Source organism: Guillardia theta, assembly GCF_000315625.1.
Source record: "Guillardia theta CCMP2712 unplaced genomic scaffold GUITHscaffold_80, whole genome shotgun sequence".
NCBI lineage: Eukaryota > Cryptophyceae > Pyrenomonadales > Geminigeraceae > Guillardia > Guillardia theta.
In genome coordinates, this window is record NW_005434594.1 from 299,293 (window position 1) to 322,046 (window position 22,754).

Below are 22,754 nucleotides of genomic sequence, written 5' to 3' on the forward strand. Positions count from 1 at the left end.
GGTTGGGAGAGCCCTGGGACTGAACTACGAAAAGAATGACAGAGACTTCTTCCTTCAAGAAGAGACTGACAGAGTCTTTCTCGTGAGTGCGAATTCACTGTCAGTCATCCCGCCTCCTCCTCCCAAAGCCTCCTCCTCCTCCTCCTCCTCCTCCTCCTCCTCCTCCTCCTTCTCCTTCTCCTCCTTCTCCTCCTCCTCCCTCCCAGGCGCACTTACGATGATCGCAAACGCGCAGGATCTGGCGGATCAGTTGAATTGGAAGGAGGACCTCAAGAAGTACGCCAACCTCATGGCAGATTCCAGTGCTGCTCTTCTGTTGAGTTCTTGACCGTCACTTGAACCCTCCCTGTTCAAGTCTTCCACCCCTCTGTGATCGGATCGTACCCAGTGTCGGGGCCTCGGAGCGGCCGGGCCAATGAATGTACTCTACTGATTGTACTCTAAGGCTGATTATCCGATAGTATCAATCATTCGATGCGGCGATGCCATCATCATCACGGCGGCTGCATGACTCCCAGGCTGGACATTCGCGAGAGCCATCCGAATGCCGGTCACCGGGTTTTGCCAGGGCGGCCGCACTGCACACTAGCTGACTGAGCCGGCGGCACTCAGTGACTGGCCTGAGCCGCGCCCCGGCGGCGCACGGTGCCGCGCTGCTGCACCGTGACAGGCCGCGCTGCCTGGCTCCGAGTGCCGTTCACACGTGACTCGGCGGTGGCACTGGGCAACTTCCTGGCAAGACGGCGGCGCCCGGGCCGCGGCCCGGCGGCCCTGAGCGGCCGCCGGGCCGCCCTGGCAGTGGGCCGGCCCGGCCCGGGGTCCCGGGCCCCCGGCGGCCGGGCGCGGCGCACCCGCCGGGCCGGCGACCGTAGGCTCGTGACTCGGACGGTGCGGCCCGGCCAGTACGCCGACTCGCCGTTGGAGCCCGGGCCGGGCGGCCAGTCCGAGGCACTGCCAGTCCGAGGCACTGAGTCACTCGACAGTCCGTCCGATCCGGGTTCCGGCGGCCCCCGACGGTCCCGTCAGGTCAAAGTTTCGAACTCGGAACGGGAATTTCCCGAACAAAGTTGGGGAACTTTCACGAGCAAAAGTTTTAAAAGTTCAGACTTAGTAGAGGGGCCGCGGGCGGCCATGGCGGGAACGAGTCACGAGACAGGGAAAGGGAGAGGAAGGAGAGGCAGGGAGGAGAAGAGGATGCTAGCAGATGATGATGCTTCAAGATAGAGCCAGTGAATGAGCCAACGATACCTTGATCCACGATATCATTGGTTTGCAAAACTGAGCGAATAAGGGCAGTGGAGGTTGGGATAGACTGTGAGATCGAACCCTGTTCCCTGCCGAGCATTGCTCTTGAACTTTCCAGGGGACACGAGTATTCACCAACCTTTCAACCGTCTCCATCCTCTCCCATCCTACCTGGTTGTAATCTTTTCCTTCTCTTGGCCGGGGATTCCAAGAGGCCCCGGCAGACGCATTTTTCACATCGACACCGAGCCGTCGTTGGTCATGGTCTCGAAACACGTAAGACAGTTCGCAGCTTCATCTTTCCTCCTCTTCTTGTTGCTTCTCAGTTTCCATGTTGATCTAAGTGCGGCTATCAAGCCGCTGGAGCCATCTTCTGTACCCACCTTCGCCGAGCTCTCGGATCTGAGGGGGAGAAGTCGATACATCGCTGTCTTCACAACTGCGAGCATGCCATGGATGACAGGAACGGCGATCAACCCGCTCCTACGAGCCGTCTACTTGGAGATGAGGAAGGAGCAGCACTCAGTCACTCTCTGTCTCCCCTGGGTCTCTCTCGAGCAGCAGCCCTATATCTTCGGCAACTTGAGGTTCAAGAGCCCGTCCGAGCAGGCGGAATGGATCAGGTGAAACTCCTTCCTCCTCCTGCATTTGTGCGCTCCTGACCTCCTCGTCCTCCTCGTCCTCCCCGTCCTCCCCGTCCGCTTCCCCGTCCTCGTCTGCCTGCCTGCCTGCCTGCCTGCCTGCCTGCCTGCCTGCCTCCCTGTGTTGCTTACCTGCTGCTGCAGAGATTGGGTCAAGAAGAACCTGGGAAGGCCAACTTCCATCAAGCTTGTCTTCTACGAGGGCCACTACGTGCCCATCTACGGCAGCATCTTCGCCTTAGGAGACATCACAGAGATCATACCTGAGAGCGAGCGAGACGTTGTTATCCTGGAGGAGCCGGAGCACCTTACGTGGTACCACATGGGCAACGACTGGACCAAGGTGTTCAACTTCGTGGTTGGGGTTGTACATACCAACTACATCAACTACGCTATCAACGACCACCAGGTCCCTCCTCCGTTGAGGCTGGCAAGGGCCGCTGTGCTCGGGCTGGCCACAGCCATGTGCACGCGCGCGTATTGCCATCGGATCATCAAACTGTCAGACGCCGTGCAGAAGTTCCCTCACTCCATCACATGCAACATCCACGGGGTGAGGAGCAACTTCATCGACATCGGAGTGAGCAAGATGAGCCCGTCCATCTTCGGCTCGTCAAGATTCTCCAAGGGAGCGTACTTTATCGGCAAGATGCTCTGGTCCAAAGGGTACCGCCAGCTGTTCGTGAACCTCAAGGAGTACAGGAGGAAGACCGGGGAGAACCTGCACGTTGACATCTTCGGCAGCGGGCCGGACGAGGAGCTGATCAAGAAGGAAGTGAAGCAGGAGGGGCTCGACTGGACTTTCCATGGCGCTTGCGATCATGCCAACAGTCGCATCCATGACTTCAAGGTCATGATCAACCCAAGCCTGAGCGACGTCGTCTGCACGACCACGGCCGAGGCGCTTGCGATGGGGAAGTTTGTGGTGTGTGCCGACCATCCTTCCAACGAATTCTTCAAGACTTTCCGCAACTGGTGCGTGAGTGGGAGAGATGCTTGGGCTGGTGGAGAAGGTTATTGAAGAAGGAGATGTTGAAGAAGGAAAGAGGAGATAGATAGATAGATAGATAGATAGATAGATAGATAGATAGAGAGGAGGAGGAGGAGGAGGAGGAGGAGGAGGAGGAGCTGGTTGTGGTTGAGGAGGAGCAGGAGCAGGAGCGGGAGCAGGAGCAGGAGCAGGAGCTGGTGGTGGTTGAGGAGGAGGAGGAGGAGAAGGGGTTGCTGGTACCGGTGCTGGAGGAGAGGAAGGATTGAGAAGGTTCTTCTGCTGTGGCTGTCTGGTTACTCCCTTTCTCCCCAGCTTTGTTTACAGCACCGCCAAGGAATTCAAGCTCTGCATTCAGCACGCCATGGCAGCGGGTGAGCCGATCTCTTGAGGAGAGGACAAGAGGCAGACAGGAGGACGAGGAGTGGTTAGGGAGGGAGAGGAGGAGAGGGGAGGGAAAGGGAAGGGAGGAGAGGAAAGGCGAGGAAAGGAGAGGACAGGGGGGAGCGATAAGGGGAGATAAGGGAGGAATGAGACTGGAATTTAGGGGAGACTGGTACGGGAGGGATAGAGGAGGAGAGGGTTGAGTTTGATCAAGACTACTTCTGCTCTCCTCCGCTCATTTCCACTGCAGACCCAGCCCCGCTCACCGAGAACGACAGATATCGGCTATCATGGGAGGCAGCAACAGGTACTTGGCTGAACTCCCTCCTGCCTCCTTCCCCCTCCCATCCCCCCTCCTATTCAATCTCCCCTTCTGCTTCTACAACCGCTTCCCAACTCTGCTCGCCTCTCTCCTCCTCTCTTATTCTCCTCTCTTATTCTCCTCTCCTCCCCTCCCCACGTTCACTTCCCTCCTCCCTCCCCTTATGTCCCTCACCTTCACACCACAGAGCGTCTCTACGACGCAGCCTACACAGGGAGCAGGAGGAGCAGGAAGCTCAAGGTCGGGCGGGGAGGAAGAGGAGGGGAGGAGGAGCTGACACTGCTCTAGTTCGACCGGATCCTTGCGAGGACCCACAAGAAGATGGCGTCATGGGACATCATGCGCAACTGGCTGCCTGCCTCTTCCTCCGAGCCAGGAAAGCCCCTTGGGTAAGGCCTCGACCCCACATCCTCTCGTACCTCCCCCCGCTCCTCGCTCCTCTGCTCCGCTCTCCTTCCTTCCTCTTCCTTATCCTCTCACTTCTCCCCCTTCCTCTTGCTTCTCCCTCCCTCCTCCCTCCTCCCTCCTCCCTCCTCCCTCCTCCCCCTCCCCCCTCCTTTTGATCTTTTCCTTTCACCTTTCTTCTCCTGTCTACAAGGAGCCTCTCACAGACTGCTTCTCAGGCAGAAGTGGGAGTTTGGTAGGACAGGCAACGTCAAGGGCAGGATTCTTCTCGGCAGCTCGTTCCTCGCTGTTGCCCTCCTCTCTTTCTTCAATAAGGAGAGTTGAAAATCTCCTTCCCCTTCCCCTCCTCCTCCTCCTCCCCCCTCCCCCCCCCTCGCCCCTTCAAGTTCACCTGTAGCTGCTCCTACGTATTGTTTTATTCGTTCTGGCAAAGAGAAACAGTTCCAAATCTTCCTCCCCCCTCCCCAACTCCTCTGCATCCTTCCCTTCCCCCTCTCCCTCTCTCCCTCGTCCCCCTCCCTCCCTCCCTCCCTGGTTCCCCCCCTCCTGATCTCCCTCACTTCCCCAGCTGGGACAGAATCGCCTGGCATTCCCTTGCCTTGCTCATGACCTCCTCGCTCTTGGCGTGCTGGTCCATCACAGCCTTCACCAGCTCTTCTCCTCCTCCCCTCCGGATCTCCTCCCCGCAGTCGCGGCTGCCGGCCATCGCGCTGAGCAGGACGCAGCCCTTGAGCATCACCGCGCTACTCTTGATGTGCACCCTCATGGTCTTGAGCACCAGCTCGATCACTCCGTTCCTCTTCATCTTCCCTCTGTTGTCCGCATGCAGCGCCAGGTTCCCCAGCGTCCACAGAGCATGCAGCGCCATGCGCGTGTTGCCGGGCGCAGCCTTGACGCTGCGCACGACCACGTCGATGGCGCCTGCCTGAGCAACCTGCTGGGCCCTGGCTGCGCTGTCGAGGCAGAGGTTGGACAGGAGGCGGCACCCGGTCTCCTGCACGCGGGGAAGGGAGGGGTGCTTCTTCATGGCGGAGATGACGATGTCAGCCGCGTCCTCCTGGAGGATCTTGGAGCGGAAGGACGGGCGGACGGAGAGGTTGACGAGGGCCCAGCACGCGTTGCAGAAGACTTGAACGTCCGTGCCATGGCGCTTGATCGCCTCTAGCAGCACCGACACGCCTCCCTCCTCCGCTATCTTCTTGTCGTGCTCCTCGCAGCTCGCCAGGTTCCACAGGGTACCGCTCCCCTCCCTCTGGACCGCCACGACCCCCTTGTGCTTCCTCATGGCCTCGGCAACGGCTCGGATCGCTCCGAGCTTCACCATCTCCTCCTTCTTCTCCGGGTTGGACGACAAGCTCTGCAAGATTCCGCATGCCAGCCACTGTACCCTGGCGCTCATGACGTTCTCATGCATGGTGGAGATGACGGCGCGGGGGTCAGAGCGTATGTATGACCAGAGGACGCTGCCGAAGGGCCCGCTGAGCATGTAGCAGATGAAGACAGCCAAGGAGGCTCTTCCTCCAACGGCTCCTCGCGCCTGCATAGCGACGAGGACAAGTTCGTTCTTAGCGCTTACCTCTGCGCAGACCCACCGGAGCTCAAGACGCACCAGGTGGTCGGCCAGCTGGACTTCGATAGCCTCCAGCTCCTCTCCATGGGGTCCAGCATGCAGCTCGTTGCCGGCCAGTCGTGCGCGTCCCCTGCGGCAAGAGGAAGGGAGTCTCTCGTCAGGGGCTCCCGCTCGCCTTCGTCTCGAACTTTCTTCATCGTGGCTGACGACGAGCAGAGGAAGCGATGGATGCTGGAGATCGTGCTGCAGGTGGACTCGAAGCTGAAGAGCAAGAGATCGCAAGCTCTTGCTCAGCGATGCTCGTCTCTGGAGTCCGAGCTTGAGAGAATAGCAGGACAGGCACAGCAGCTCCTGTCACACTACCTAGAGCTGAAGCGAAGTTACGACTCGGTTTCGGAGCAGCTGTTGAGACGGGATGAGGAAGTGAAGAGGAGGAGCGAGGAGGACGGAGCGTCGTTGAGATGCTTGCAAGACAGAGTCGGGCTTGCAGAAGGCATGATCACCAAGACAAGACAGAAGCTGCTGTTGAAGACGTTGAGGTGTGAAATCGAATCCGAGCAGAATAAACACATCTTGGCACGGATTGCTGTGGAGGCATTCTTCATGAATGCCCAACATGCGAGATGTGAGAGGCATGCTATGATAATATACAGGAAGAGATCAGCAATCAACTCTCTCAGAGGGTCGTTCGGTGTTTGGAGGACGCTGAGTTCTTCCTCCTCCCGCCTGCGGAGATTCTTGATAAGGGAGAGGAGAAGCTTGCTGAACGACAAGTTTGAATGCTGGAAATCTCTTGTGCCGGGCAGAGGCAAATCATTATGCCGTTATGCACTTGTCAGGTGTATTATGTCCAAGGCGATGGAAAGAAGAAGCCGGAGAGAGAAATTCATTGCTCTTTGCAGTCTTCGCAAACTTGTGCATATTAGAGGGCTCGAGAGACACAGAGAGATTTTGTTTGATGTAAGAATGGTAAGGAGGAGGAGGAAAACTTTCTGGGGTCGCTGGTTACGTAGGGTGGAGCAGACCAAGTTTCTTGGGAGGGCGGCAAGGCAACGGCGATGGGAACTTGTTTCCTCTGCTACGAGGTCGTGGCGAGGTGTTTGCGGCAGTTCGAACTTGATCGACAAAGTTGGCATGCTGGCAGTCAGGCGGACGAGACGTCAGTTGCTCTCTTGGATCATCATCAACCTCCGCCGCCATGCTCACTGTCGTGCAAGAGCAAGGGACGCCTCCACCAGGTGCAGGAGCAGGAAGAGGGCGAAATTTCTGTCGTACTGGAAGGATTGCCTCCGTTCACAGCAGGAGCAAGCGCAGAGCTCAGATCGTCTTCTCCGCATGAGGGAGCGGCAGGTAGCAAGAGACTGTCGCCACCTTCACCTCGCAGCCTGGAGGGGGGCCACGAGCCTGAATAGACGCAGCAAATTCCTCCTCCTCAACGCTCGCCGGGTTGCCTCAAGAAATCTCCTCCTCCTCTGGCGCTCGCGTGTTGACGTCAAGCTCGTCCTTGGTCGTCGATTCTTCAGTCTCACAAGCAGATCTGAACATGCGAGCAAGGCGACGGTGATGGCGGCGTGGAGGAGCGTGCGATCAGGTGCTGCGCTGCTTCGCTCTCCTGTGCTTCCTTTCCCTTTCCCACCACGATCTCCTCCTACACCACCAACACAACTCCTCCTCCTCCTCCTCCTCCTCCTCCTCCTCCTCCTCCTCCTCCTCCTCCTCCTCCTCCTCCTCCTCCTCCTCCTCATTGACCTTCGGACGAATCCACAGATCGTCAGAGGTTGAAGCGAGCTAGTCGCGTCGTCTCCTCCTCCTCCCTCCTTCTGCTTCTCCGCCGTTGCTTCATCCCCTGGCTGCTTCATACTCGCCGCCTTGCCGTTGCCCGGCATCTCCAACAGCAGGTGAGACGGTCGAGGGATGGGGAGGAGGGTGAGAAGGACGAGCAGGAGCGCGTCCACCTACTTGCTCGCTGCGTGCTGGGGATGAAGGAGGCGGCGAAGAAGGGGAAGGAGGTACTAGATGCCCAGCACCTGCCATGATTCTCAAGATGCTCGACAGGTTTGCGAGGAGGCTGAGGGGAGGAGGAGAGGAGGACAAGTGCGGAGGAGCTGTTCAAGAACGTTTCTGCTCCTGTGGAAGGAACTTCAATCTCAAACCTTTGCTCGCATGCAGCAAGTGGACATTAAGGTGCCAACAAACATTACTTCTCCTGTACTTCCCCTTCCTACTATCACCCCTACCGCTCAGCATCTGCCCCTCTCCTCCAACCTTCTCCCCTCCTCGTCTTCCTCCCTCCTCTCCTCGGCCTCTTTCCTTCTCTACCCTCCACTTCCTCCCTCCTCTGGCCCCTTCTCTCCATCATCCCAAACCCAGGCCCCATTCCCCTTGCTGTCTCCCCTCCTCTCCCTCCATACCTTGACGAGCCGGAGCAGCCGCTTGCTAGAGCCTATGGAGCATGGAAGCGACGGACGTGCCGGCAGGGAGGTCGGAGCTTCTCCTCCTCCTCTCCTTCTCTGAACGACTCGCAGCATCGCGCGCGACCCTTGTAAGGGCGCAGGAGCGTCAGGTGCGGATGTTTACCAGGTGGACTTGCAGGACGTTGTTGAGCGCGTGGAAGAAAGAGGAGAGGGAGAGGAAGAGATCGAGGCAGCTGGAGAAGACATTCAGGACTCGTTCTGCTCGTCGTTTCCTCGTATCCTCGTTCCACGTCTGGGTTCAGACAAGTTTGTGAGATTCTATGGGCGGACCTCTGTTTCATTATCCTCTCCCCATCGCTCTTTTTCCCCTTCCTCCTCCCTTCCACTTCTCCTCCTCGTCTCTTCCTCGTGCTGTTTTCCTTCTCCTTCTCCTTTCTGCTAGAGTTCCAGCCTCGAATGATTTATTCAGCCTCTCGTATGCCAGTCCCTTTCTTCTATCAGCCTCCTCTTCCTTCGACTCTTCCTCTACTTACCCCCTTCCCCCTTCTTCCCTCTCCCCATTCCATGCGCTTTAACAGCCTATGGCACATCTGGCTGACTGTAATTGTTGTAACTTGGTAACTGTGACTAGTCACTGTAGAATGAACTGTAATAAACGTACTACTCTCAACTTGACTAACCGTTGAACCGTCTTGCCAGGCTCGGTCAGAAACCCAGGCCGGGCCTCCGGCGCCCAGCGTATGAAGGCTCGGATGGTCCATTGACTCGCCACTGGGCCGACGCAGTCGGACCCCGAAGAGTTGAGTAAACTTTTTCTAGGCTTTGACTTTTTTTTCAATCGTTCTCTATCCGACATGCAAGCGCTGAACGACGAGCAGTGGCGGCACCTGAAGGAAGCGTGGTGAGATGCGTGACGAAAGGAGGAGGAGGAGGAGGAGGAGGAGGAGGAGGAGGAGGAGGAGGAGGAGGAGGAGGAGGAGGAGGAGGAGGAGGAGGAGGAGGAAGGGACTCCCGGATTTGCGTCAGTCAGCTACAAGTTCCACCGTCTTCACCGCCATTGAACCCAGCTGCGGCCTTAGCAGCAGAGGAATGCTCAGTTACAACATTGGCCCTCCTTAGATTAGCAGGAATTGATATTGTGTAGGAGGTCCAGGGGAATGAAGTTTGGATGAAGAGCAGTTCTTACGGAGAAGTTGATCGATGCATCATACGCAGATGACAAGCTAGACGCAGGAGCAATGCGTTTATGGGCTAGAGTAGACAAGTAGACGAGTGCTAGACTAGACGAGTAAAACTGGGCCAGACGTCCTTAATGCTGCCTCAGGAGGATCTTTGACACGGACAAGGATGGGAGGATTGGCGTGCAGGACCTCAAGCTTGTCATGCAATCTTTCGGCTATGAACACTCCGAAGTCAGCTCATTACTTTCCAGTTGCCAGTCTTCCCCCCTTCCTTCCCTTCCCTTCCCTTCCCTTCCCTTCCCTTCCCTCAAAGTCTCTTCCCTCTCTCTTAGCCCTCCCTTCCTATCCTTATTGACGTTCCTCTGCTCTAAATATACGATGACTTCAGGAAGAGTTTGAAAGTTATCTGGACGACCTTCCGATCAGTGTGGAAGGAGACAGGTGCCGGAGATACGATCGCAGTCATTAACATGTTCTAAATCAGTCGCAGGTACATGGATTTCCCACAGTTTGTTCTCTGGGTAGTCAAGCTAGGGGAAAGGATTGAAGAAGAAGAGCAAGAGGCAAAAGTGATACCATCGCATCCCCTGCCCTCCTCGTGTCATGACAAAGAGAGTTCAGATCAAACGAGAGAAGGAGCTGGAGTACAGGATAGAGCTCATGCCGCGAGGGTAGCGTCAGATGTGCTTGTTTCTGAGACTGAACAAGGAGAAACCAGGAAAGAAGTTGAGAGAGTCAAACTAGAACTTGCCGAGGTCAAAGAAGAGAGGGAGGAAGTATACAACATGTGAGTATGTCTAACTGCTACGACATGTTTGCGACGGCCCAGACTCAGTCGCTGATGATGATGGTTTCAAAGAGTGATAGAAGAGCAGCGGCAAGCTTTCAAGGATCTGTTCCTCGACCTCGATGCGCAGTCAAAGGGATACCTGACCCAACAAGTTCGCTTCATGCAACTCCTTCTCTTCCTCCTCACTGCTACAACAGGACATCACCAACCTGGCCAAGAAGCTGGGGAAGCCATGGACAGAGCACGAGTACGATGCGATGATGCATGCTGTACCTAGACCACCCTGCCCCCTCCTCCAATCACATCCCTGGCAGGTGACATTGCCGGGGGAGGCCAGACGAATCGACCTCGACAAGTTTTGCAAGATCCTCCACGCGCCTGTGGGAGGAGGAGGAGGAGGAGGAGGAGGAGGAGGAGGAGGAGGAGGAATTGGGGCCCGTCATGACGGCACGTGGCAGGTAGCATGGGATGAGCCGGAAATGTATCCCTGCCAGCGGGCGATCGTTGAGCAGCACGCAAGAGAGAAGGTATGGGAGGTGGAGGAGACTTTCAACGCGACTGAATGTGCTCGGATCTCAGCTGGAGAAGGAACTGAGCGCGTTCAACGTTGACAAGCAGGCGGCAAAGAGGAAGCAAGCGAGCAGATGTGCGATCATGTGAAGGTTGAAGGTGATGCAAGGGACGCGGAAGTGATGGGGATAACAGCAGAAAACAATTTATTATATATGAATGTAGCAAGGTATCAGATGATTCAAAAGGAAGTCTTCCGTGGCCTTGAACTCAAATCGGCTCCATGTACTGCATGTTTGCTTGCAGGAGCATGTCTACTTCCTTGATGTCGTCGGATGGTCTTCGTGAGAGGATCAAGCTTCCAAACGAACCCTTCCTGGAGAGGCTCTCCGGGAACGAGGTTGGATCAAACTCCATCTTGCCTGCGGGCTCGAAGTACTCCTCGGAGCTGTAATTGCTGCTATCCTGGTCGTTATCCTGCGTCGTTTGCGAGCTCTCGTCCTCAGCGTTCCCTCGGAACGCAGCTCCAGCTCCAGCTCCAGCTGAAACAAGCAGTTCAGGATGCATAGCGCTGAGATCGCTCCTGTAGGCCGCCATGTCGTACTCTAGAGCCGCCTGCGGCTCCCTGCTCTGCAGGAACATCTGGCGCTCACGATGCCGCCGCTGTGCGTCCCTATTCTGCGCCCTCCGTCTCTCAGACTTGACAGTGACGAAAGGCTCGGTAGCTGGTGGAGGCGCCGCCACGTTCTGCTCGAACCTCTCAGCTCCCTCCATCACGTCCTTGTGCATGCACATGTTGCTCTGACGCGCTTGCGCATCGGAGCTCGCAGGAACTTGCAGGACACATGGCTGACCCTCGAACGGGGCGGGCAGCGAGCAGCCGTAGAGCGCAGCAAGGTGGATGGGATACTCTCCCTTGAACTTGGCACTCACGTCTGCCCCGGAGTTGACGAGCGTTCGAGCATCCGTGCAAGGGTTTGTGCTCCTCTCCAGCTCGGCTACTCGCTCCTTCAACCTTGACACCTCCTCTCGAAGCTTCACATTGTCAGCCTCGGTGATCTCCAACTTCTTCGACAGGGTCTCGTTGCGGGAGGAGATCTCGGATATGCCGCTCTCGAGCTTCTGCACATGCGTCCGGGCCTGATCCCTCGATTTCTTTGCAGCAAGACGATTCTTGATCGTCCTCACCCGGTTTCGAATTTCCCGGGTCATTTCGTACTCTTGGCCGTACATGGTTGGGTAGCCCTCCTCTACTTGCTTCTGAGTGTGCAGGAGCATAGCAAGCTCCTGCTCTAGGGCTGAATGCGGCTGAGATGGCCTACGCATTTTTGACAAATTGCAGAACTATGTGGTGGGATGGTGGGATCGGCAGGGAAAGGGGCGCACTTGGGGGCGTTGGAAGCACAACAGAAGCTTGAGTTGCGATAACAAGAAAGGAGAGCGAGGAGTGAAGGAGTGGGAGACGGAGAGGAGGAGGATGGAAGAGAGAGAAGGTGGAAGGAGGGGGGGGGGGGGATCAAACAAGTTGCCTGAGGGCAGTGCCAACGGGCTGGACAGGAAACGCTGAGAAGGGGGCAAGACAAGGTATAAATTCTTTTCAAGGGGGTTGAGAAGTGGAGGGAAGGGGGGTGGGGTTGTCCAAGGCGGGGGTACTCCAGAACTATCATTGTACCCCCTTCTTCTACTGTAAAAAGTGGGTAGGGGTAAGGGGACGGATCTGGCTGTACCCCAATTTATTAACCTGCGCCGGTACACCCACCCCCATTCTCTTGTGCGTTTCTACCCCCACCCCCGCTAACCTCATGACATCGCAATACGACCCTGCCCCCCCCTACCCCCATCCCAGTGGTAAAAATCTGCGATAGGACTTATTGAGCGTCTGTAGCACCACCCACCCCCTTGCCTCTTCTGGGGTGTTAGGGGGTAACGATGAGACTCTTGGGGGAACCAACCGTTGCAAGATATCTTAAAATATTATTTTAAAATAGGTAGATGCTGCGAGATAGAACTGAGATCCAGGCGAGATCTGCAGTGGTTCGGAGGTCCGTCAACTGCAGTCGTCGTAGAGGGCGAACAGACCCTTCGGTCCTCCTGTAGACCAGGGGGTGGTATGGCTGGGCGGGGGACAACGACGGGTAGTCACGATTGGGTTCCTGGTAATTTGGCTGTCACGAACTTGAATCTTTTCGAAGCAGTTTTAAGTTTTAAAGTCGGGGGCAAAGGTCATGGCGCTGTCCATAGGTCCCAGTTAAATGACACCAAAAACTATGTTTTCGTTTCATGCCCTTGCGTGGGGTCAAGGAGGGACCATGGGTCTTTTGAATTAGTGATCCACATACAGAAATGGATGGGGATGGGGGGAGGGGACACCTGCGCCTATCGCACTATTGCCGCGCACAGCTGATACCTGGCAAGCTGCTGACCGTCACGGCTTCAGGGATAAAACTCAAGAGCTCGGAATTTTAAAGCCTAGAGAGCCATGCGCACCACTAGGTAAAAAAAAAAGTGACGTGCGGTCAAAGTGCGGGGCCCCTTCAACGGTACGGTCGGTCAAGTTTTGAGTAAACAGTCCGAGTCAGTCCGATCACGCCCTTGCGGCCCGAGCCGGCCCGGCCGCCGCGCCGCCGCCGCCGGCCCGGGCCGGGCCCGTCCGCTGAGTCACTGTGGCACGTCACGCGCCGCCGTACTAGCCTTGGAGACTTCTCAAGTTTTTTCAAAGTCAAGTTAAAAATCAGTATGAGGACAAGTATGATGGGACTGATTCTTGAAGTTCAACGGGCCGCCAGGCCCTGAGCCTCGGAGGCCGGGCCAGTGAGGCCGCCCGGCCCGCCCTGTCAAACTGAAGTTACTCATGATACTGAGCCAGTGAGTCAGGCCGCAGTCACCGTGCCACCGTGCGGCCCGGCGCCACTGACCGTCACGGGGCGGCACCCCGGCGACTCGGCCGCCCGGCGCCCGCCGGCCCGGGCGGAGTCATCCGGCGGCTGATTGTCAGGCGGCCGCACTCAGTGTAGTGTCGGAGGCCCTGAGGCCCCGGGCCCAGCGGTAGTCTTTCGCGGCCCCAGCCTGGCAGTGCTCCTGGGCCCACAGTGCGGCGGCGGCCGCCTCCTCAGTCTCAGTACTAGCGGCTCTCTAGGCGGCCGCGCGGCCGGGCGGCGGGGTGACCCGGGCCCGGGCCCAGAAATGCGCACGTGAAAATTGAGGGAGGGAAGGAGGACGGGGGGGGAGGCAGGAGAGGCAGGAGAGGCAGAACCAAGGAGGAGTGAAGGGACGAAGCGGTTGAGGGAAAATCAGGATGATTGAGGAGAGAGGAGAAACGAGAGGGGTGAGGAAGGGGACTTCACACAGCGGACGAGGAGAGAGGGCGGAGTTGAAGCAGGGATCTTGGTTGCTATGGATAGAAAGAGTGACCTTGCCGCACTTGTAGAGGGTTTGACAGGGGCGGCAGGTAGATCAAGAGGAAACCAGAGACAAGATGAAAGTGAAGCAGAGCAAGCAAGTTCGGAAGCTGATGTCTCTGTACAACCACACCTTCGGCTTCAAAACTCCCTACCGAGTCATTTGCGACGGCAACTTCTTGCAGGTTTGATGCTGAGCCGCTCCGTTGCCACTCGCTCGCTGTCATTTTGACTCCTTTCCCTCCCCATCCTTCCCTCTCGTTTCCTACATAGAGAAAGTGCAGGAGCAGGAAGGAACAGCGGAGTTTAATTTCGTCTCATGCTCTCCCTCTTGCTCTCCACCTTTCATCTCCCGCGCCCCTCCCAAGCTTTCCTCTCTCCTCGCCATCGCCCTGACCCTCCCTTGACAGGCAGGTCTGGACCTGAAGCTATACCTTAAAGAAGCCGTCCCTGCCCTGCTCCAAACCCCTTGCAACCTTGTAGTCACAAACTGTGTAAGGAAGGAGCTATCGAAGATAGGAGACGCCGTCTCCGGCGCCTCCCTCATAGCCAAGCGCTACGAATGCATTCGATGCCAGTGTCCCGAGGGGCTGGCGAGGGAGTGTATTCAGAGGATAGTGGCAGACGGAAACCCTCAGCACTATGTGGTAGCGACGCAGGACAAAGTCCTCAAAGAAGCCTTGAGGAAGGTGGAGGCTGTTCCCTTGCTGTACATCACGGGCAACAAGGGGTCGGGGAGAATAGCACTCGATCCCCCGTCAGCAGCTACGCTGGAGGGAGCCAAGAAAAGTGAGTTTGCCTCCTATAGCAGCGTCTCCCCTCCTGCTCCTCCTGCTCCTCCTGCTCCTCCTGCTCCTCCTCCTCCTTGCCCTCCTGCTGCTCCTCGTCCTCGTCCTCATCATCATCATCATCATCATCATCATCATCATCATCATCATCATCATCATCATCATCATCATCATCGTCGTCGTCGTCGTCGTCGTCGTCGTCCTCCTCCTCGTCTTTTCTCCCCTCATGCGTTTTGGTAGGGGAGAAAGAAAAGTGCAGCGCAAGCCCAAAGGAAATCAAGGTACCCAACCTCTACCTTCTTGTTGCCCCACCCCGCGCCTGCCTCTTCCCCTCCTCGTCCTTATCATCCCCCTCCCCTTCTGGACCTCCTCGTCCTCCCCTGCCCTTCTCTTCCTCCCTTCTCTTCCTCCCTTCTCTTCCTCCCTCCATCTCCCCATCCTCCTCCTGTCCCTCTCAATTCACATGAGACGATAGACAATCAAGAGGAAATTGACGGATAGCGAGGACGATAAGGAGGAGGAGAAACCATCCAAGAAGTGGAAGGGACCGAAAGGTAGGGACGAGGAGCTGGTAGAGGGCCATGGCGAGGAAGAGAAGTTTTGTTAGGTGGATGGGAAACAGAAAGAAGAGGTAGGAGGACGAGAAGGAGGACCAGAGATATAAGAATGGAAACGAGGACAAGGACGAGGAGGACGAGGAGGACGAGGACGAGGACGAGGACGAGGACGAGGACGAGGACGAGGAGGACGAGGACGAGGACGAGGATATGGTGGCGGAGGGAAGAGATCAGGTTGAGAACGCGGGGGCAGGGAACAAGGAGGATACACAAGCATGCCTGACAACATGGACGTACAGGAGTAAACCCATTATCAGTCAAGAAGCCGTCAAAACCGAAGCAGCAAGGTAAATCAACTAGCTGACAAGCGCTGAGAGAAATGCTTACGTAAGTTCATGAAGTGAGCGCGAAGAAGAAGAGGAGGAAGCATAAGAAGAAGAATGCAACCAATGCCTCTACCAGCACTCCCGGTGCATGAATAGTTGTACTTTATTCCTGTGTGAACTAGAAAATGAAAACTCAATCTTAGATCAGGCACGATCAAAGTTCGTCTTTCCCAGAGTTCTGAGAGCACCCTCATCAAACGTTGTCTACAACAAGATGAAAGGAACCAAACCTGATAGCTGGCATCACTCTGATAAGAAGCAACGCCATATCCTCTTGCACTGCCACGACACGTTCATCAGACTCGCAATCAACCACAGAAGAGTTTCTCGCCTGGTAGCCTGCGGGATCGGCAAACTTGAGTCCATGCTGGAAAAGAGCTTGTATGTGAAGGGAATCGAAACAATCTGTAGGGCAGGACACAAATCAACAGCGCTGTCAGCAAAGAACAGGAGCAACCTTGATCATGAATTGTATGATAGACATTCCCAATACAAACTTGGCTGTTCCAACGGGAGGAAACGCGTAATCCTCCCACTCATTCTGCGCTTCTTGCATCTCAGCACCTGTTGCGAAGGTAAGACGCTGCTAGTTTCCCGAGCCTGTTGTGGTCGACCTGATATCTGATTCCCGTATATATACATCCAAATGAAATCCGTCACGCATGACAGGAGCAAAAATACAAAGTAGAGTTTTGTAGCTTCGCATCGTTTCCCTGAGACGGAGATTTCAGCTTCAGAAACAAACCAGGCAAGGTGACAAGTACCGAAAGAAGCGTAGAGTCCTAACAGAGCAAGCGCGCCATTGTTGTCAGTACGGGTGATCGATGTGAAGAATGAGATTCCCTGCGATGAGTTTGGTCAGGGAAGGACAGGCGAAGAAAGCAAGTCGTCTGGTCATGTCAACCATACACCACCTCCTCTATATTTGTCCTCTTTCCTTCTCCTTCTGTTTCTTCTTCCTCCTTACAGCCCTACCTCCTGAGTTTCGCTCGTTTCAGATCTCAGCTAGTGCTCTTGGCTCTCACAGCACTTGCAGGACCGTGTACGGATGATGTTTCCTCCAACATAACTCAGAGGTCTCTCGAGAACTACCTAGACATCGCTCTTGAGAACTATCACGGGATTATAATCGTTTTCGATCAAAACTTGTCGCAGACACAGGATATCTGACTTTCTGAATGTTCATTTTTCTTAATTCTCGCTGTGCACTGTCTCTTACTAACGAACTACTACATCTCTTCGTTTTCTTCCATCATCATATCCTTCAGTCTACTTCAACCATCAAACTTTTTATCTCCCACCATTCCTGCTCAGCATATCTCATGCATGTCATAAGCATCACACCTGTCACAACAAAATTCCTTCCTGACAATGGAAATAACCACCATAACCAAAACTACATCATCTCCATCATCATCACCATCCTCATATAGTCATCATCATCATCACCTACATGATCATCATCATCCTCATATAGTCATCATCATCATATAGTCATCATCATCATCATCATCGTCATCGTCCTCATCATCATCATCATCATCATCATCATCATCATCATCATCATCATCATCATCATCATCATCATCATCATCATCATCATCATCATCATCATCATCATCATCATCATCATCATCATCATCATCATCATCATCATCATCATCATCACCATCATCATCATCACCATCATCATCATCATCATCATCATCACCATCATCATCATCATCATCTACATCATCATCATCATCAGCTCATCCTACTACAATCTTCACCTCCATCAACATACGACAAGGGGGGAGAGGGGAATATCTTACAAACTGCATTGACGTGAAGCGAACCAGCCATACCGCAAGCGCCTCCGGGTCCTCCGGCACCATTCCCATCACCGCTTCCATCGCCACGTCTTTCCGGACACCGTTACACGCGAAACGGTAATTGGGCAATGGTCATCGCGGGGAGGAGGGATATAATCGTGCGAGGGGCGAGGAAGGGAAGTGGAGGGGAGAAGGAGAAGGAGAAGCAGGACGAGGACGAGGACGAGGACGAGGACGAGGACGAGGAGCAGGTGAGGAGATAGAGTGATCAGGAAGGAGAGGGGAAGAAGGGAGAGAGTTGTTCTTGCTTGCTTGCTGTCGTCTCTTACAGCTCTCATTGGTCAACATTCAACCACCCAACTTCTCAACATGGCGGACGATCGTCAAACCTCTATGCAATTTTGCAATGAGTGCAACAATCTCATGTATCCCAAGGAGGTCAAAGATGAAACAGATCCTACAGAATCAAGACTTGTCTATGTCTGCAAGGCTGCAAACTGCATAGTCTCCGCGAAATCCCGCAAGCAATGTATTGATGCTGAGAGTACCATGGTGTGGAAACACGTCGTCCAACATACCATGAAGTACGTACCTGGTCCCTTCTCCTTGCTGTCACGCCATGCACTCCTATATCCACACTCCCTCTTTCGCTCCTCTCTGAACCAGCTCCCCTGTCTCGATGTTTCTCCTTCTCCTCCTCTTCTGACCTCCTTGCTCCCTCCCTTGATGTCTCGGTGACGCGTTGATGGACAAAAGGGCCGACGACTTTGTAAACGCGGACATCACCCAAGATCCAACCTTGCCTCGAACTCGCCATGTTACATGCTCCAAGGTACTCTGAGCTTCATACCTTGAACAGCACCTGACGGTGGATCTTGCCTTGCAGTGCAATCACAAAGAAGCTGTCTACCTGCAGGCTGTCTCAGGTCCTCAACAAGGAATCTCGCTCTACTTTGTTTGCTGTGGTTGCAACCACACGTAAGGGGATCATGTTTGTGAAATGTTAGGAGTGACTTTGTCATAGGTGGAAGCAAGATGGCAAGTCAATGTCAAGCATGGAATGATGTTGACGTGAACAGCTTTCTTGTTCTATACCTGAGCTTTGCTGATTTCCTTGGTTGGGAAACACATAGCGGGGATGAATCCAGTGACTTTGCCAAATAAAACCAACTAAGATTAGCACCCTACACGTTCTTTAACAACCTGATGTGAAACTGATGGCCTCACGCGGTACGCCTATCGCTGCTGTGAACACATTTTGCTTTGTTGAACAAGTTCAATTCAGGCAGGCGACAAAGAAGCAGCTATTCCATCCAAGCCAACGATAAGGAAAACATGAGAGGCAGCGTAATCAGCTGCTTTCTTACTAACCCGAGCTGGAATAGACGTGACTGGTTGGGGAGTTGGGGATAGTGACCAAAACCAGCAGCGCAAGGCTCCTGCAAGGAGGACAGGAAGGCCCAGAGGGCGCCAAAGGGGATCGAAGATACTGCGCAGACATCACGGTGCCATGAAAAGCTGGTACCTCATACTCCGCCGCCTAATCGCATTAGAAACCCACTCCACCGTTTACTTGTAACGGTGATCCGAAAACTTCCAAAGATATCGTAAGGCGTCAGGACAAGCAGCAGCTGAGCCTAGTCAAGGAAACCAGCAGGAGCTAAACTACATGACCTCAACGATCACGAACGCTGCAGCAAAGTACCTGATCATAACTCAGCCAGGTAATGAAGCGGGCATTACAGGGTTATTCAGCGCTTCCGACGATGACCGTCAAGACCACAAGCCTGCTTCGTGACAAGGGCACTAGCGACTGCTCGTTGTTTGGGTCAAATAACTCTCACGAGATGCCTGCTGTTTTCAGAACAGAACTCCGCTGTCGACCCCTCGACTGATTGCACAAAAGAAACCAACACTGACCTTCAGGGTGTAAGCGCTAGGGTTTGACACCTTTGATGTTTCATGTCATGGGTCGATTTCACACGAAATGAGACGATTCACTACTGGATGACTCGCTTCTTCACCAGCGACAGTCCATCATCAGATTTGAGGGTCGTCAGGCGGGACGATGATGCGACCTCGCTCGGCTCTCCCGCACACGCCTCTGCGCAAGGTAGACCTTGCTGTCGGACCCGGACAGCGCGGGAGGAGCTGACGAGCACTGAAGAGCAGCGAGGATCGGAGGCATGCTGAGGGTGACAGGAGTGCTGGACCTCCCGACCTCTTGAGTCTGCAACCAAGTGTGCGATCCAAGAGATGATGGGCAGAATGTCGTTCTGATACATGTCGGGCAGGATGGTTCGGTAGCCCAGGGAGGGCAGCTGACTTGTGAAAGCGAAGAGTAGAAGCTGAAGATATCTCCTCTCGTGCGCAGCCGGAGGTTCTTCACGCCCTTGGCCTTGAGGTCTTGCTCCATCTATGATCAGACTCCGCCGGGATGAGAACGGCGCGCCCGGGCGAGATCGGGAAGAGGCAGCGGCGCTAAGGGATGGAGCGAGCACGGAGCACCAGCAGCAGTTGCCACCATCTCCGTGGTCAAACAGGTGGTCAAATGGCTGTTGAAGAGCTAGTACCTTTCAAGGCATCTCCGATTCTTTAAGTCGGCCTCTAAGTAAAAAGCAGTATCCATAGACCCCTCCACATCGCAGACACCAAGATGTGACCCACTTTGGTCACTTCAGTCACATTGGTCAGCATCGCAGAGAGATCGGCGGGCGGCATCAAGAGAGGTAGGGGTCAATGGATACAGCTTCTAACTTAGAGGCTGACTTAAGGAATCAGAGGTGTGCTCCCCTGACTGTTGGATATCAAAGGCTCTCGCTCCTCGAGCCTGTTGGCCGGACCGAAACGATGCGATCATCAGATTCGCGCCAACAGAAATTCAAGGATCAGTACGAGGATGGTTCAAAGAGACATCATCGTGCGCCATGCCGTCGTCGGTGGCGTTCGCCGCGTACTTCATGTTGCTGACCCTTGCCCTCGGCACCGCCTCTGCCACCTCTTTCTCCTCCCCCCTCACTGGCGCTGAATACCAGGCGAGGATCGGCTGGGGGTTTGACACGGATTTCTTCAAGTCGGAGAATGGCATGAAGAAATATGATTCGCAGATCATGGCAGACCTCAAGGCCAAGGGCGTGAAGAACCTCCGGCTGCGCACGAGAGGAGATATCTTCGGCTTCCACTCTTCCACTGAGCTTGCCGACAGCGCGAGCTTGAACAAGCTGTTCCAGGGCTACCGAACCATCCTGCCCGACATGTATCAGAACGACATTCTGCCCATCATCTCTTGGATCAACGATGAGTCAGAGGTGCAAGCCACAGATGCGCAGGGCGAAAACTTTGTCGAGTGGTGGAGGAGGGTCGCGGTGGCTCTCAAGGACGAGCCCTACGAGCTTGCCTTCAACCTCTTCACGGAGATCGGAACAGGTAACCTGAAGGACAACCCAGCGAAGTACAACGACTGGACTCGTCGCGCCATCTCCGCCATCCGCACCTCAGGAGGAAACAACGCCTACCGAGTTATCATTCTAGGAGCTCCGGCCAAGGATGCAGACTCCCTCTCCAGGATCGACACGTCCATCACGAGCGGCCAGCATTACCTCATGGCAGAATGGCACCTGTATGCCTCTGGCCCGAACAAGCAGGTAGGAGGACAGAAGTACTGGGCAGGCACCGGAAGTGCTGAGGATCGTGAGCGGGTTAACAAGGTCTTCAGAGACGCAGTGGGGTGGACGGCGACTACAAACATCCCGACCTGGATCGGTGCCTGGATGCCCTATGACAACATCGATGCCTCGCAGAACCAGGAGGAGGTGGAAGCGTTCGCCTGCTACTTCAGTACCGTCGCACGGCAAAACGGCATCCCGTGGTCCATGAACAAGCTCGACAACTTCTATGACGTGCGGACGAACACTTGGTTGCAGACTCAAGAGGTCGGGAGGTCCAGCACTCCTGTCACCCTCAGCATGCCTCCGATCCTCGATGCTCTTCAGTGCTCGTCAGCTCCTCCCGTGCTGTCCGGGTCCGACAGCGAGGTCTACCTTGCGCAGAGGCGTGTGCGGGAGAGCCGAGCGAGGTCGCATCATCGTCACGAGATGCACAGGAGGATGGTTGCACCTGCAGCCGCCTGACGACCGGCACACTTGCAGATTGAGAATCGTCTTGATCGAGCAAGATGCCGTTAGTCAGCACAGCACTATGGATCTGCTCCATAAGAGGCCTGCCACTTGGCTCTGTTGTCTTGATCCTTGATTCTCCAACTCGATCGTTAGGCTCATCGCGGTCAATTTGCATTGTGAGGTTTTGTGTTGCATCGAATAAGAACACACTTCACTTCAACACTGCAATTTGACTGTTTGTCATGGTTTGTTTCGGGCGATCAACTTTCGGTGGAGTCAGGAGCACAGCACAAAGGAAGAACGGATAATATTTCAACTTGAGCCGCAAGCTCAGTCGACATCCTTTACTTCCATGTAACCTCAGCAGAGGCTGAGAGCATAGCCCAGGCCTCGTGCCGCTCTCCTTGCACTCGAGAGCTTTACATTTGTCTTTGACGGCGCATCTGGCTGCGCTTGCGCTTGGCTTCCTTGTCCTTACCTGAGGTAGCAGGGGGTCAGGCAGAGGGAGGAGCGGTCTACCCTGCAATACTTACGGATCTTCTTCTCGTTGTTGCTCTCAAACCTGCGGCGTCGCTTCAGCTCCATGAGGTGTCCGGACTTGCTCACAGCAATCTAGAGGAGGAAATCGCAAGTCGTCAGGCCCGATGGGAAGCGTTGACTCTACTTTCACCTTGAACCGCCTCATCGCGCCCTCGATAGGCTCGCCCTCCTTGACTTGTACCTTGATGTCCACCATCGTAGGCGCAACGATGTTGGCCTGGACTCAACTGTCATGCCAACTGATGACTCGACATGCTCGATCGAGCTTCTTGGAGGGGCATCAGACTTACGGGCTTGCGCGATGTGACGGGGGTTGCAGGGATTCTGTTGCCCGCCATGAGGCCGAAAGAAGAGGCCGGGGTGAAGAATCCTTCCACACCGGTGAAGAAGACCTGAAATTTATGTTTGAGTAAGCAGAATACATCATTGATTGTTGTGATCATGAAAGTTCGAGTATCTGTTGAGTTGCAAAGGCACAAATACGATTCTTTGATCGCTCTCCCTGCAACCTCACAACCGCACACAGTTCGAAGTTGAAGGCACGGATTGAGCAAGGAACGGGCAGAGAGCTCTTCGAAGCTCTCAGACAAGCTCAACAACATGTTTCATCCTTCCTCTCCTTTCATCGCTTACCATGGAGGCCGCAACCAATAGAAAGCGACTTGTTGTCTGCATAGCTGTCACCCTATGCAAGTTTCGGATG

At 55.0% G+C, this 22,754-nt stretch overlaps 9 protein-coding genes across 9 annotated transcripts; 5 read left to right on the forward strand and 4 right to left on the reverse strand.

Annotated features, from left to right (window-relative positions):
* Nucleotides 1–1,692: 1,692 nt before the first annotated feature.
* GUITHDRAFT_115024 (hypothetical protein) lies at nucleotides 1,693–4,309 on the forward strand (the record flags this gene model as incomplete). The annotated part of the gene is made up of 7 exons (XM_005825844.1): nucleotides 1,693–1,868; nucleotides 2,031–2,861; nucleotides 3,190–3,248; nucleotides 3,509–3,565; nucleotides 3,768–3,820; nucleotides 3,869–3,969; nucleotides 4,204–4,309. 7 exons carry the CDS (start codon nucleotides 1,693–1,695, stop codon nucleotides 4,307–4,309), a joined length of 1,383 nt encoding a protein of 460 aa, XP_005825901.1.
* A 232-nt stretch (nucleotides 4,310–4,541) lies between these two features.
* GUITHDRAFT_115025 (hypothetical protein) lies at nucleotides 4,542–5,471 on the reverse strand (the record flags this gene model as incomplete). Its single annotated transcript, XM_005825845.1, has 1 exon — nucleotides 4,542–5,471. One exon carries the CDS (start codon nucleotides 5,469–5,471, stop codon nucleotides 4,542–4,544), a length of 930 nt encoding a protein of 309 aa, XP_005825902.1.
* A 3,736-nt stretch (nucleotides 5,472–9,207) lies between these two features.
* GUITHDRAFT_115027 (hypothetical protein) lies at nucleotides 9,208–10,600 on the forward strand (the record flags this gene model as incomplete). The annotated part of the gene is made up of 10 exons (XM_005825846.1): nucleotides 9,208–9,233; nucleotides 9,294–9,381; nucleotides 9,539–9,591; nucleotides 9,641–9,719; nucleotides 9,772–9,821; nucleotides 9,869–9,937; nucleotides 10,010–10,091; nucleotides 10,138–10,209; nucleotides 10,399–10,467; nucleotides 10,520–10,600. 10 exons carry the CDS (start codon nucleotides 9,208–9,210, stop codon nucleotides 10,598–10,600), a joined length of 669 nt encoding a protein of 222 aa, XP_005825903.1.
* Nucleotides 10,601–10,720: 120 nt separating this feature from the next.
* GUITHDRAFT_115028 (hypothetical protein) lies at nucleotides 10,721–11,776 on the reverse strand (the record flags this gene model as incomplete). Its single annotated transcript, XM_005825847.1, has 1 exon — nucleotides 10,721–11,776. The coding sequence occupies one exon, from the start codon at nucleotides 11,774–11,776 to the stop codon at nucleotides 10,721–10,723; it is 1,056 nt and encodes a 351-aa protein (XP_005825904.1).
* A 2,149-nt stretch (nucleotides 11,777–13,925) lies between these two features.
* GUITHDRAFT_76850 (hypothetical protein) lies at nucleotides 13,926–14,876 on the forward strand (the record flags this gene model as incomplete). Its single annotated transcript, XM_005825848.1, has 2 exons — nucleotides 13,926–14,033; nucleotides 14,259–14,876. 2 exons carry the CDS (start codon nucleotides 13,926–13,928, stop codon nucleotides 14,874–14,876), a joined length of 726 nt encoding a protein of 241 aa, XP_005825905.1.
* A 790-nt stretch (nucleotides 14,877–15,666) lies between these two features.
* Nucleotides 15,667–17,489, reverse strand: GUITHDRAFT_154599 (hypothetical protein). Its single transcript, XM_005825849.1, has 7 exons — nucleotides 17,394–17,489; nucleotides 16,344–16,422; nucleotides 16,194–16,292; nucleotides 16,037–16,143; nucleotides 15,911–15,984; nucleotides 15,814–15,858; nucleotides 15,667–15,761 (listed from the first exon to the last, which is right to left on the reverse strand). The coding sequence occupies exons 1-7, from the start codon at nucleotides 17,472–17,474 to the stop codon at nucleotides 15,734–15,736; spliced, it is 513 nt and encodes a 170-aa protein (XP_005825906.1). The 5' UTR covers nucleotides 17,475–17,489; the 3' UTR covers nucleotides 15,667–15,733.
* Nucleotides 17,490–17,573: 84 nt separating this feature from the next.
* Nucleotides 17,574–18,573, forward strand: GUITHDRAFT_175430 (RNA polymerase II subunit 9, RPB9). Its single transcript, XM_005825875.1, has 4 exons — nucleotides 17,574–17,977; nucleotides 18,150–18,225; nucleotides 18,280–18,372; nucleotides 18,418–18,573. Exons 1-4 carry the CDS (start codon nucleotides 17,787–17,789, stop codon nucleotides 18,466–18,468), a joined length of 411 nt encoding a protein of 136 aa, XP_005825932.1. The 5' UTR covers nucleotides 17,574–17,786; the 3' UTR covers nucleotides 18,469–18,573.
* Nucleotides 18,574–20,320: 1,747 nt separating this feature from the next.
* On the forward strand, nucleotides 20,321–21,523 carry GUITHDRAFT_115032 (hypothetical protein; the record flags this gene model as incomplete). The annotated part of the gene is made up of 1 exon (XM_005825850.1): nucleotides 20,321–21,523. The coding sequence occupies one exon, from the start codon at nucleotides 20,321–20,323 to the stop codon at nucleotides 21,521–21,523; it is 1,203 nt and encodes a 400-aa protein (XP_005825907.1).
* A 407-nt stretch (nucleotides 21,524–21,930) lies between these two features.
* On the reverse strand, nucleotides 21,931–22,687 carry GUITHDRAFT_143923 (hypothetical protein; the record flags this gene model as incomplete). Its single annotated transcript, XM_005825851.1, has 5 exons — nucleotides 21,931–21,989; nucleotides 22,045–22,123; nucleotides 22,182–22,268; nucleotides 22,342–22,443; nucleotides 22,685–22,687. The coding sequence occupies 5 exons, from the start codon at nucleotides 22,685–22,687 to the stop codon at nucleotides 21,931–21,933; spliced, it is 330 nt and encodes a 109-aa protein (XP_005825908.1).
* Nucleotides 22,688–22,754: the final 67 nt, after the last annotated feature.